The sequence below is a fragment of the Puntigrus tetrazona genome, chromosome 4 (genome assembly GCF_018831695.1).
Source record: "Puntigrus tetrazona isolate hp1 chromosome 4, ASM1883169v1, whole genome shotgun sequence".
In the NCBI taxonomy this organism is placed as follows: domain Eukaryota; kingdom Metazoa; phylum Chordata; class Actinopteri; order Cypriniformes; family Cyprinidae; genus Puntigrus; species Puntigrus tetrazona.
Window position 1 is genome coordinate 9,192,969 of NC_056702.1, and position 15,311 is coordinate 9,208,279.

At 38.2% G+C, this 15,311-nt stretch overlaps 1 protein-coding gene across 12 annotated transcripts in view; it reads right to left on the reverse strand.

Moving 5' to 3' along the window:
• Positions 1-15,311, reverse strand: part of anks1b (ankyrin repeat and sterile alpha motif domain containing 1B) — a 166,263-nt gene that overhangs the window by 89,388 nt on the left and 61,564 nt on the right. For all 12 annotated transcript variants that reach the window (XM_043237048.1, XM_043237054.1, XM_043237050.1 and 9 more), the window contains one exon: positions 9,910-10,046. In XM_043237048.1, coding sequence (XP_043092983.1) covers positions 9,910-10,046 — 137 coding nt within the window. The remainder of the gene's footprint in view (positions 1-9,909; positions 10,047-15,311) is intronic.

A 15,311-nucleotide genomic window follows, 5' to 3' on the forward strand; every position in this document is an offset into this window, starting at 1 on the left:
AGGGTATTTGTTGCAGTTATTAGTAACAGTAAAAAAAAAAAAAAAAAAATGTCCATTACGAGAAATAGTAAGAAAAAAGTGAGAAATATTAAGTTAAATGGTGAGAGATTGCACAATTTCAAGAAAGCCACCAATTGTGCGAATGTTACAAAATAAATTAATATATAAAAATGTTAGTAAAAAGTAATTAGTCACAATTTTGAGATATAAATTCAAAACGGCATAATATAAAGACATTTATAATATAAATTTACAATTATGAGAAATTATGTAAAATAGTTACATACATATATTATATTATATATTATTTTTTAATTAATTTCCCAAAAATGTGTTTTTCTAAACGACTTGAAAATCATCATAACCTTTTTCGATAAATAAAGTGGTAGCCAATTTTTGGCCATGGCGCCCATATAAAACTCACAGCAAACAATGCGGTGGATTGGTTGCTACACAGTTGCTAAGGTATTCTGTCTGGTTCATAGCGTTTTTGCACATACTAGATCAGGTTGGCGAACGTCAGGCCTGAGGGGCTTTGCTTCAACTCTAATCAAACGCACCTGAACAAGTTAATCAAGGTCTGAACGGTTACTTGGAAGCTACAGTAGAGAGTAGATGCATAGTAGATTACTGGCTCAAATCAATATAGCCCACCCTCAAGTTTGTCTGATATTCCGAGGCGTTCCTTTGCTAAAAATCTCGGCAAAGGCATCCCAGTGAAAAAAAAAATCAAATGCACTACGCAACAGAGTTGTCTGCAGGAGAGAAGAAAGTTTCGAAAAAGCCTGCAAGTAGGAGGGGGAATGGATGTGAAACACATATTGCTAAAGCGAGAGGGAGAGACGGAGCGAGACAGCGAGAGAAAACAACAAAAAGAGATGACTATGTGCAGAGTCAAGCAGTTGTATAACCACAGGAAGCCTTACATAAGCATCATCTTCACTTCCTGTTGCATCACAGGTGTCCAAAATGCCAAATTAATTAATTTGCATGAGAGAAATGTCTCTGATTTAAGTGACTTAATTTCACACACGCACGCACTTGGCAGAAACCCTCGAAGACGCTGCTGAAAAAAAGGATGCCGAAAACACGAAAAGGAGAAAATCGGAGAAAAACTGAAAAAGATGGTTTTAGAGAAAAAGCAAAGAAGGCTGAAGTAAAAAGAGAGTGAAAGCAGGTACGATTGTTGCTATATACACTAAGAACCAACTTTCAAATCAGTTTAGATCAAACGCTTTGGCTGAAGTTTATCGTACGCGCTTCATCCACCTTTCAAAGTTTCTTTCTTCCGTCTATAATTTTTAATATGACTGCTGCATACCTCTCATGGCCTTTGGCCGGTTCATAACTCATCACCTGCCTGACAGCTGTTTTCTTTTACAATATAACTCGCAAGATGTTTTTTGGGCCCATGCACTCACTCAGGCAAGCTCATCTTTGAACAGCATATCTTTATTCTCACCTCTCACGGTTTGGTTAAATATTCAGCTAAGGGAGGTCAACCTTTTGAAAGGACGTGACCTTTGTGTTAAGTGGATACAGGATGATGTTTAGTCAAAGTTTCTCCTTTGCTTGGGTTTGACTCTGATATTTTGTTTAGCATTTGCTTCCTCTGCTTGTACATAGTTTGATCCTCATCCGTTGGTATTTGCTCATGCAAAGAATAAAAATAATAAATAAGTAATACAAAAAATAATAATCATTATTAGTAGTGTTAGTATTAATTGATTGTATTATTATATACTATAAAATACTGATGCTATTATTATTATTATTATTATTAAACAAAGCAGATATTTGATTTGTTTTTGATTCCAGGTTCATTTAGAAAAGCTTCCTCGCTATTATTGCTCTTCAATGCGATCTGAATCACTTTGCAGCACTTAATTGCCTTTTTCTGCAGGAAAAGAGGCGAAAAAGACAGTTAAGCAAATGTTTGCACATCCGCCGGTTTTGCCTAAATCTGCAAAATCAGGCAGTTTTGATTCTGTTGTCAAACACACCTCCGCTAACGAACCTGTTGCTCACACCACGAACTCCTAATGAGTCTGTCATGGCCGACTGTAGTTCAATTAAAAGACAAAACACGCCCGTTCATCAAACACAACCTACTGTCTCCTCTAATAATGCTGTACAGCAGTCACGCGCTCATAATCTCCCCGAGGTGAAGATCAGAGAGGATGAACGGGACGCGCACCTGCTTCACTTACATACGCAGGCACGCGCGTGGCTTCGAGTCAGCTGACTAATACTACCTTCAACACGCTGGCCCATTATTCAGAGAGCGAGCGCAGAGTGAGAAATCGCGCGCTAATTTATGGATGGTAATTATGATAATTATTCAGCGGGCTCTGGGATCGCGGGGCAATAAATGCCACTAACGCGACTGTTTCACCTCGGCGGGGCATTCAGGGATGCGGTACTGTCAATGCATATGCAGATCACATTCGGCTCAAATCTCGTAGCGAGAATTTATAATTACACGCAATCATTCAGCGCCGATTTCATCTGCTCATCTGGTTTGGGAAGTACAATCACAAAGTGTGAGTGACACAGACTATTGATCTGCGAGGATCTAGGAGTGAATCTCATGACTCAAATCCAGTTCTCATTACCATAATGTGCAACGCTCTCATAATATGGAATTAAAATGCATTTAAAATATAATGGTTACGCTTTTTTGATAGGCCGCGTTTGATATTCTGTTAGCTGTGATTAACTTTGCAGTAACACATCAACTAATTCTCAATAATATTTTAGAGTAGACTGAGTAGAGTAGGTTTAGAATAAGTTTCTCATAGTATGTAGTGTGTTGTGGACTCATCAATATAAAGTGCTATATTAAGACAGTTAGTTGACGTACTATAGTTGCAAACTTACTGTTAGTATGTCTAGTGGACTATCAAAATGTTATCGAATATTATATTATAAATATATATTTTATTGTTTCTACAAAGTGAACAATTTGTCAATTGTATTGTACTGAATTTTATCAATCATTTTTTTAAAAATGAATTATTATGTCTCAGTTTTCATCATGATCATTACAGTCATTATAGTAAAGCGGTGGCTCTTAACCAGGGCCCTCAACAAACCTGTCAAGGTGGCGTAGAAATATTAACTTAATTGCACAACATAAACACACAAAAAAGAAATTATGTGAATTTAAATTATATTTATTTTCCCCTCAATAATTATTATTTTTTACTGAAGAACTCCGAGTCGGACTTTACTCAGAATATACTGAAAATCATTGAATAAATAATAACTATTAACAATAACAATTATAATATATGTTATGTTATTTTATTGCACAGTAAACTTGGGAGTGTAGAATTTAAAAACAAAAATGCATTTATTATTATTATTATTTATTTATATTGCTTTTTAAATCAAGACTAAAATAGGGTTTGTACAATCACATAATAGAAAAGACAATGCCCTGGTCATATTTCATCATCTCTGAGACACTTTCTTTGTGTCTTTGTGTTAAGATCTGTTTCTGACCCAAGCTTTAAATTTTACAGTGATAAAGTCATCTTACAATGTTATAAGAGAGACGGTGTTCTTTACAAATCTATGTTCTCTTTTGCACACCAGCTGATCCACCGAGGGTGTGGATATTAGTCTGAAAGTGCACCAATAATTCAAATGAAATATAGCCCGGTTTCAAGGCTGGTTATAATACTGAGTGCCGTAAGCAGTTCATTCGGCCTGATAGAGATACAGATTGAGGTGTTGAACAACCTTGATGTGCAGAGCAACACTTTATCAACATTCCTCTCGCTCGCCCTCCTTCTCACACATAAACACACACACACGCGCGCGCGCACGCACACACTTTCACTCACTTCAATACAACTGCCGTCTCCATGACAACGGAGGCAAAGCTGCAAGAACAGGAGCGCCGCAATAACAACAACATTACCAAATATAGAGTTCCTGTTGCTAAAAAAAGGCAACAGGAACAAACTCAGCAAAGGAGGAGGGGCTGCGGTTCATTACAAAATGTGAAGCCTCAAAGCACAAACCCAACCAACTGCAGGGTTTTACAACACCTTTTATCCTCAAATGATCCCGAACCTGAACAAAGCCAGAAAACCATGGGGAATTAATGGAAAAGCTCAAGCAAAATTTAATTTTTGTTATCATTTTCCTCATTACCTAAACCTCATTCTGCTGCTGCTCCTTTTTTTTTAATACAACAAAAAGTAGCTTAAAAATGTCTTGCGGACCTTTTGTTAAAAAAGGCTGTGTTTATTTGATCAAAAATACAGTAAAACCTGTAATAATGTGAAACAGTTACAACTTTTTATATTTACATATGTAATGGTTTTAAAAACTCTCACCAAGGCTGCATTTATAGAATCAAAAGAAAATTAAAATTGATAAAAAAAAAATTAAAATGCAATTTTTTTGCTATAACGCAAAGCTAAATTTTCAGCATCGTTACACTACTCTTCAGTCTCACACGATCCTTCAGATATCTTTCTAATATGCTAGCTTGGTCCTCAAGCCATTCTTATCAGTGTGAAAAACAGTTTATCTGATAAACAGAACATTCAAAAGAACAAAAACATGAATCAATTTTTTCATTAATACACGTTTCACCTCACCATTCGCTTCAATTGTGCTAAAAAGGGCAGCGTGAACATTCTGCTAAACATCTTTTGTGTTGTACGCGAGAAAGGGCGCAAACAAGAGAGGTAAATGTTCAAGGAGGAGAAGCAAAGGAGAGTAACGAAGCCTGTGCTTCACGCCGTGTTTGTTTGTATCACACAGGAAGAATTACGTGATATTAGCATCATTAGCATGACAAACTCGAAGCTCAAGGGGCCGAGGGCATGAAATATGCAATCTGCATCATTTAGCTCGTCACCATTTCATCAGCGGTGTTACAGTTTAATTGCCAAAGGGGTTCTCAACATCCAGCTGGGCGCATGAAATTATCTTTTATTCCTGAACTGCTATTAAAAGAGAAAATGCGGAATATGTTATGACCACGGGGCTTTGAGAGCCTACGGGAAGATTTCAACAGAAGACACGCGGCGCGAGGTCACTGATGAACGCGTGTGGGCTACACTTTTAGTTTCGCTCGCGGTGCACACGCACATCTGATCGCGCCGCCAATTAAGCACTTCTTAATTTAAACTCCCCGTTTCTCGCAGGTGCACGCCCACACGCACTTGAAAGGTCGACGGAGAGCAGGGAAGGACGCACCGTGATGCCACGACCCTCTCCAGCCAACCGCTCCAGCGGGCTGCAAGTTGGTCGCTTTCGCGCGCTGCCATCGATTCTCAATTTTGGATTTTAATTTCACAACAGTTGTGAGGGAGAACTAGCAGGTCGAGTCTTCTGTACTGTGGGAATTCAGCCCAATGGCTGTGCTTCACATCAAGAGGCATTCTGACAGCTTTGAGTATCTCTCTCTCATCTAGAGGCTGATGCGCTCTCTTCTAAAAGACTGATGTCTTCTGGCGCATTGGTAATGTCTGTCATTAAAACAGACAAAAGCTACGTAGACGCTTAGCGTGAACATGAACGCTGTCAGTTATAAGTCTTTGAAAATGATGCATATTTCAAATGCAGCCTCGACTTCTTTTAACTCCGAGACTTGGTCTTGCGTAACTGAGTGCGCATCATTTTTCTACATCTGAGTGCAGTTGTGTTCATATATTTACACAACCGCCGCAAAATCTGCGTATTTGTCTTAAAAGAAAAAGGAAGGATCATAGAGATAGATGCGCATGTTTTCTTTTCCTTATCTCTATCAGCCAAGAGATATCGTTCTCCAGCATCTTGCACTGTCAGAAAGGGCAGTGAGATTATCAGAACCACCACAGCTAAATGAATCACATTTGGGCTTCAACACACACACACACATACACACACACACACACACCCTAAAGCATCTAAAGATCTGTGACTGTGAACCTGGTAAAAACAGATGTGGAAGATAAATAAAAAAAAAATTATTGTGGTCATTTAACGAGTTGTTTCTGTGTCTCTTTTTGTTATTCAAATCATTTTAGCCAAATGCCACTAAAAATAAAAAATTTACAGTTATGAGATCTTTGTATTTTGTTTCTCTTTCCTGCAACCTGAATGAGAAAGCACACACTTGAGAATAAAGTCATGCAGTCTTTAGCTCAGCTGTATTGTGTGTGCGTGTGTGTGTGTGCGTGTGTGTGTGTGTGTGTGTGTGTGTGTGTGTGTGTGTGTGTTTGTGTATGTGTCCGTGTACATAGCTGATAAAGCATCAAGAGGATTTTCTGTCCCCACTACAGCTCAAGAGCTCCTACTGTCCACATTCAAGCACACAAAAGAACACATTTCCCTGTGCCATTCTGCTTTTCTACAAAGGTTAATTACATTTTTTAACAAATTTAATTATGTTTTGTCCTCTGCCAGGCAGATGCACATCGAGAATCAATTCTTGCCCAGAAAGGCATGTTAAACAGAGATTAAATCATGAGTTACTGTCATTGCCATTAGATACTACAGCCTACAGTTTGCGATCTAGCTGTACCTTCGTCACCTTATAGTTTACAAAGCTTGGTCTCCTTAATTAAATCCAGCTGTTTGAAGAAGATTTGTCTTGAGAGAGCTTTGTCGTGGGTGGGCGTGGTTTGAGCGCCGCGAGCGGACACGCCCCTGGTGTTTGAGAGCAAAGAGGATGGCTTATTTTTTCAAGATTTTGATAGCCATTTACTTCACGTTTTTTTTTTAGCATTCAAATTTGGCTGGGTGGTTAATAATATATGTTTCCATGGTGCGACAAACTGAGAACACACATTTAATATTGACTTTAGCCAAAATTAAACCGATTCACATTTAAAACGCTCTTATTTTAATGCTTAAAATGTTATTGTTGCAAATCCTACTAGGATCAAATCGTTCCAATTAGCATGATGCTAAGCTAACAAACCAAAGCTCTGTGATATGGATAAACTACATAGCAGACACAGAGTTAAATTATTTAGTTTTGGATTAGATTGATTTTTTTTTCTTATTGTGTTTCAGTGCTTTCTGGGAGAGTCTCTATGACAAAGGTTTCTGGAATGATTGTGCCTTAGATTTTGACCAAAAAAGTGCATCATAACAATTTTACAGTCATTAGGCAGCTTTCTCGGTTTTAGAATAGAGCTGCAGAAAACAGAACAGAACAAAATAAAACAGAATTAGAATTAGAACAGAATATAGCTGCTTAAATAGTCAATCTAGGATGATCACTAGGTTAGAACAGAATTTATTATATATATATATATATATATATATATATATATATATATATATATATATATATATATATGAAATGTAACAATGTAAGCAATGTAATAAAATAAAATTAAATAGAATGTATATTTATACCTTGTAATATGTTGACTAAAATGCTGTCTAGGCAGGCATCTCAGTTGGTTAAAATAACTTAAAATAACTAAAATAGAATCTGTAAAAATTGTGAACATAACATATCATAACAGATTATTGTTTGTACAACTGCATGTCTAAAAACGCTGTCTATGTGTGCAACTCATTATGTTTTTATACAATTTATGTAACAGAATAGAACAAAATAGAACTGAACCGAATATATGCCACATTATTCAAGCAGCTTGCAGTAAACAAAGTCACCACAGGAGCAGCTGAATCTGAAATTAAAGTGAAGATCTTCCTGTAGTAACCTGAGGTTAAGTTTTTTTTTTTTTTTTTAACAAGGACAGCACAAAGACCAACCCTTTCGGGGTTTGAACCTACAACTTCACAGTTACAAGGCCAGGTTATTAACCCCCGGGTGACTCTTCATCAATGGTGCCTTATTTCGAGGTTTAAATGCAGCTAGAGGCAAATGATCCCTCATCAATCTCTTCCTTTCTCCCAGGTGAAGCAGAGGCACACCTGGATGGGCTGTAGAGCTCATGATTAACAGACGTGACCAGACTCCTCTCCGCTTGCGCATAGAGCAAATGAGGAGCTCAATTGTCCCATCAGTGTGCCGGAGCCCTCGTCATCTCTGACAGAATCCCACTTTAGCGATCCTGAGTGCTGTGAGATGATTTAGCTACCACTAACACAGACTCACTAACACTCATGCGTGCAGACTTCTGATGCCATTTAGCGCAACAGGTTTTATTCCCACATTTAATACATTTTTGCATTCGCATACGAAGCATGGCAGCACTTTCTATTTTGCGATAATGGCCATCAGGTTCTGCATCAGCATTGTTTTGAAGTTTTTTGCCGAAAAAATAAAGCAGCTCAAAATAAGTAAGAGAGTCACGTGTGACTTATTCGCCACCAGTTGAAGACGGGCCGCACTTAGCAGCATTAAAGCACAGTTTGAAATGAAGGGGGAAAAAATGAAATCAGTCTTTAGGAAAGACGCGTCTTTCTGGAGCATTGTGGAGTTTGTTGTTGAAGACAGTGGGGGAGAACATGCCCAGTTGTGTCTCTTTCTAATCCTGCGGGCGCTCGGCATGCAGACAACACGGCCCGAAAGAGGGCCATCGGAGATAAACGAGGGATTGTAGTCGACTGAAAAGAGGACAAACATGACTCTGATGGGGATGAAAAAGGGCCCATTCACACTCTTCTAAGAGAATAATAAGTCACAAACACAGAGCCAGGAAACCAACAGAGAAGGAGACTTTGCAGAAGTCAGTAAACATCATACACAGTGGCCTCAAATAGATAACCTGAGCCACGAACGTATGAATTTCACGTGCATTAAATATGAAATATCTATCCAAGTGGCATCTGTAAACAAATGATGCTGGAGCTCTTCTCAGAACTCATTTGGCTATTCAGAGTTATATTATCTGGTCCCAAATGGTATTACTTATTCAATAAGCACCTGCAATCCGGTTTAATCGGGTCCTATCTGCACTGATATATATAGCACTACATAGATCCTAACTTGCAAAGCTCAGCACTACTCTCATAAATAAACGTGCCACTATTGCCACACACAGAAAGCAAGCAGTAGACAGGACTTTTATTTTTATTTCTAAAGATGTTTATGGGCATTTTAAAGCAATCCTGGCAGCAGTGATTCATAGAATGCTGATAAAACGGATAAAGACAATTGTGCACAGTATATCCATATTTCTTTTATGTGCATGAATTGTGGCACATTCTTAATAAACTATTTTCAATAACAATAAAAAAAATCTATTACAAATTGCTTGCAAATTTTAGAAATAAACTACAAGTAAACTGCAAGTATCACGTTAAATTAAACGTGACGTTGAGGAGTAGTTTTATTTACATTGTATAATTTAGAATAATAAATCAGCATTAACAGAATTATATTTTATTTACAACTTTACAATGTATGTTTTGTAATATATAACTAATAAAGAATATAATTTATAATTAATATTCATTTTATTATTTTATAAACATTTTGCTAAGCGTGCTTCTGCATTTATTGTTTGTTAACAAATGGCACTTGGTTTGATAATGAAATTGCTTTCGTATGCTTTTAAGGATGGCTTTTTAATTGTCCAGGCACTTTTTGGGAACACTAAAGCTTGATCGTACTATACTGTATCTGATGCTAATCAAATAAAAACCCTCAAGTTTGAAGAAAGAGTGAAAAAGAGGGAGGCTTGGGACAACTGCATATCAAAGCATGAAGAGAATCCGCCTGTCGGGCATGTGCATATTTATAATAGCCGTATAATTAAGATGAAGAATGTTCAGTATTATAGCATAGATGTAAGACAGTACTGCTTTGTGTGTGTGTGTGTGTGTGTGTGTGCGCGCGTGTATGACTCCCACACACAGATGCTGCGATAGTTACAGCCAGACTATGTTTTATCTAAAAGAGCACCATTAACCTTGAGAGCAGAACAACATAATAGACTGTGTGTGCATGTGTGTTCCTGCGTGTGTGTGTGTGTGCACCTGGGGGCGGATGACTCTCTCGATGTTCCTCAGGGCCGTATCAGGTGAAGGAGGCGAGCAGTCAGGAGTCAGGCCCGTAGAGTCGTCGCCATGGTTACATCGCTCTGCATCACTGACCGACACATGTGAGAAGTGGCCTTCAGTGAGACAAAAAACAGAGAGATTGAGATACACTGAAATGAAACCCGTAAGATTCCTACATTAAAAACAATGAGCCTGAAGTGACTACTAAGACAGATCTGGGCAGACAAATGTAATATCATCACTGGCCAGAAGTGCTACTTATGGGAAGCAAAAAGGCTTTTGGAAGGAAACTAAATGATGCAGAAATTCAATGAAAGCACTTCCGGCAATAGCTGAAAAAGGCTCTGAAGGGGATGCTAATGAAATGGCTGGACACTTGAGAATGTAACGCAGGGCCTCTGCACCATTACCTTTAACAATTCAGTGTGACACACAGAGGTGAAAGGTTTTATGAATATGTTTTGCCTTTGTAAATAATTTCAACTCATTCCTTTACTTTGTAAAAACAAGCAAAAAAAGTGTGCTGCTTTTACATTGTTATTTGTGCATGCTCCATAAGGCCAATTCATACAGACGAAAAAAACTGTGCAAAAGTGCACGCACAGACTGAAGACAAGGTAGATGGGGGAGTATTTAATAAGAAAGCAGCAAACACAATCACCATCAGATACCAATGAACTCCAACCTACACAACAAATTGCATCAGATGACAATAAACTCCAACCAACACTAACATACTCAATCAGATAGAAATAAACGCCAACCAACACAACAAATTCAATCAAATATCAAGAAACCCCAACCAACAACAACATACTCCTTTTGATAGATAGAAACTTCATTACCCACAAACTCCATCAGATAACAAATAAACTCCAACCAACACCAACAAACTCCATCAGATAACAAATAAACTCCATCAGAAAGCAATAAACTCCAACCAACAAACTCTATCAGACGCCATTCAACTCCAGTCAACACCAACAAACTCCGACCAACAAAACCAAACACCAACGTGGAACCCCGTAAACCGAAGGTCACGGGTTTGAGTCCCATGTCCAGCAGGGATTGTAGGTGGGGGGGTTGAATGTCCAGCCCCCTCTAAACCTGATACCACGACTGAGGTGAGACCCCTAATAGCTCCCAGGCACCGCAGCATTGGCTGGCCACTGCTCTGGGTGTGTGTTCACGGTGTGTGTGTGTGTGTGTGTGTGTGTGTGTGTGTGTGCGCGCACACTCTGGATGGGTTAAATGCACATCACAAATTCCAAGTATAATACCTTGTATTAGTTACAAATAAACTGCAGGAACACACTGAATTAAATGTGACATTTCAGAATAAAAAAAAAAATCTAACATCACCACCACACCACTGTACTTTTCAAGGGAAAGCGAGCCTTGTACACAATCGTAACTTCTGTTAAATTATTATTCTCAATCCTACGAGAAAACAACTATTAGCAATATAATTATAATTAATGTTAGTAACAAGATCTCATACCTCAGATCACTACGACATGCCGTGCGTGTTTTAGTTTTTAAAGCAGCATCTTAAAATAGAACGTGTACTGTATATACATTCACACACACTGCAGTGTAGGAGTGGGATGGCATTATCGTCTGAGCAGATTTCCCTAGAGTGGGATCACTCTGTGAATGAGGGATGAAACAGAGAAAGAAGAGAGCGGAACGAGGTGAAGGGTGGGTTACATCTGACTCCTTCACCAAATTACTGAGAAAAACCTTTTCCATCAATCACAAACAGCTCTTACTGCGTGAAAGCCATGCTGTTCAGAAACGGTAACTTCATCCCTTTAGGTGCCATCTTTTTTTCTCCGGTCCCGCACGAAGGAATGCAGAAAACAGTATGGCATGATTATGTTAGCTCTAAACGAGTGACTACCAAGTGAGTCAATAAGCCCTACAGCATCCATGCCGACAAAATCAGAGACAAATCCAAGCTGCAGTCATTTATTCAACGCCCTCCTCATTTTGCTTTCCTTCTGTTTTTCAAATCAGTTGATTGCCAACTAAAAAGGCAGGAGATGAGCAACAAGATTTGCCATAGGCAAAACACTAGAGACTTCAAGCGAAAAGCGTCATTAATGGCAACAGACTGAAATATAAGTCATCATTCACTGAACATCTTCCTCTTTGCGAAAAGATTAGTTGGTCAGTCAGTCAGTTTGAGAGTGAAAAATAAGAAAAAAAAATATATATATATATACATATGAGATAACTTAATTTGCAACGTCCAGCTAAAAAGTATTAAAGTTAACTGAACATAAGTTTAACTCACTCTAAAATTATTACTTATTTTAATGCCCAGTGTTATTGAAAGCCCGCTTCCGCCAGTGAATAAAAAAGGAAAATGTTTTTATGACATATTTTCTCATAATGCTTTGAAATTAAGAATTACAAAATATAAACTCACAATTGCGAGTTATGGGGTTAAACTAGCAGGGTTTATACTCACAGAAGCGAGACATGAAGTCAGAGTAAAAACTTGCAAAAGTCACATTGCAAAACACTGCATTTTTTCCGCAATCGAGAGTTTGTCTCTCGCAATTATTGACCTCATACCTCAATGACGAGTTTATAGCTCAATTGCAAGTTTGTTTCTCACTATTCTGATTTTACTCAACTGCAAGTTTATAACTCACAATTCTGAAAAAAAAAAAAAAATCAAAAGAGCCAGGATTTTAAATAAAATGACTTATTTAAAAAAAAACACTTTTTGTTGAGTTTTAGCAACATTGTTCTGGAGTTTGACAGTCCCGGTCCTCATTCACTTCCATTATACTGAAAAGAGCCAAGATATTCTTCAAAATTCCACTTTGTGCTGAAAGGAACAACATATATTTGGATTTCATGCATATTCAGAACAACCTAAAAGTGGGTAAATATGTTGTACTTACAACAAGCTTTATATAAAAACAACAGATGACTATGGCTAGGTAGATGCATGTCTGGGAAACCCCACAGGCTTTAAAGCCATCTAAACGGGCCTTGGGTAATCATAGATCACGCTTGATGGTGTTTGTTCCTGTCTTCGTACACATTTAAAACCTTAGCATGTTCCACAATAAACCCAGCACTGCGGCTTATAATTAAGACACGCTCTTTTCTGAATATTTCAAACTTTACTCACACGCGAGTACTTTCACCAACATATGTCGGCATTATAGACTGACACTGAAAATACATGATAAAATGACATTCTGTATTCATGGTGAATGCTGAGCAGACTAATAAATTACAGAAATACCATTAAGTCAGTCGAGTCCTCACGGACACACACTTCAACATGCGCCTCATTTCTTCCCTTCAAACACCAGTGTCATGAATACTGACGAGCTCGGTTCCTCTAGTATGCAAATGATGGCGGAATATTCATGAACCACTAAACTGAGCGCCGTTAATAATTGAAACAAAATGGCAGACTTGATTGTCGTCGGCACACATGCTTATATTAGTACTTTCTTTATTGATGCCTGTCAGAGTCCCATTAAAAACAATGTTCGCGGTGGATCAAAACACTCGTCCTCGCTGGGGAGATCGCGCAAGTTCATGTGAGGAACAGAGATCCTAACGGAGCTGGTGGGAACGAGTGCGACTGTCAAAACTGCTCACAGCTGTTTTTGCGATAACGGCGGACGGATCTGCGACTGCAGTAGGAAGCTCAGTGGGGCTTGACCCTGTTGATAATGGGCAGGAAGCCGGGGATGAACTCGACTTGTGTTTTACTCTTTCAGCCATTAGCCATTAACCTCTCTGAGCTGCGGTACTGAGGGAGAAATGAGGCATGTAGGAGCCATGGGAACACTGAGAATCTTCAGACACAGATGCTGAAAGATTAGTAGGCCATTACTCCAGCTGCACAGAAATATGGATATCCAAACATATTATTATGTGAAGTTTTGGAAGCAAAACTACCAAACTTAATGATGCAACTGCCAGAGATTCTTGTATTCTTGTTAGACTGACTTATGGACACCCTGTCTGAACCCATTGATAATGAGTATAAAGTAAAATATATATATATATATATATATATATATATATATAAATTGAACTTATTATTTATATACTTATTGTTATTTACTTAGATTGTATTTATGCCTGTGTTTATATTCACTCCTAAACATGTCTGATTAAAAATTACATTAAAATAATATAAAATAAATATTGCAACTTAATAGAGAGCTATCAGTTACATTTATTATGCTATATAAAAGCTTTTCATGTAAGTGAACTTAAAAAGAATTTTTTATTATATCAACTCAATATAATAAATATCATATTTACCTGTGCCCTTCAGCAAGTAGAATATATACAGAAAGTGGAAAAAAAGTTATCAGCGCTAAATTGTACGTTAAGTCTCTTTTTCTTTTGATCTTTGATTAGAAGACATCACAGCTGGGTTATCGTGTTATTTTGGCTGCTAATGTTTGTGATCACTCACCCAGCCACATCAAAACACTGAAACAAAAATGATTCGTTAATATTCATGCCCGCTTTCTCTTCTTTCACCAGTTATTCTGTACATATTTGGATATTCACTTAAAAGAAATACACATACATATGACATACATCTGATTTGCTAAGGTATGTTGGATAAAAGAGGACCGGAGACAGCTGAACTACCGTAATCTGAGGCCACATTCTCACATTAGGCTCATCACATGTGACCGTGACGGAGCACGCCTGGCTCATTTAAGTCAAAAAAAGACTAGGGACACAGAAGAGACAAATAAACAGGAAAAGACACACCAAAGCAGATAAAACCGGACTTATGCTGAGCCACGTCTTGATTCTTTCCACCTAAATCCTGTTTTTGACAAGCTGTCACTTAATAAATCCTCAGCAAATCCCACACAGTCCGTCTGATCGTGCAACACAATACTGCTGCAAAAACTGGGTGGAAATCGTTACCTAGACGACTCCTAAAGGACAACAGCCAGTTAAGTAGTTTCCCTGTCGGGTGTAAAAGATCACCCTCGTTTCAAACAAGTATTGCTTTAGCCTTACCAAACATTTCACAAACGCTTCGTTGGTTGCAAGTCATCGCTTACAAGCCATGGTTAACATTATGCACAGACTCACACAGGATATGACCTAGAGTGGTGAACTATGAGCACATATTTCTGTTTCTCTTATCACTTGCGCATTCGACAATGAGAAAAACAGCAAACTCCGACTTTAGGCAACATGAAATCAAAATGCACTCTAAAAATTTGTCCTTGGAGACCATGAATTCACTCGACCCAACACAGTGATTATCCCGTCACAACGGTGATGTGCAAGCATCTCTATTTATTCTCGGATGTACCGGTGCGGGTGTTTTGATTGGTCCTATGCTTTCCTGCAGTGTTGAC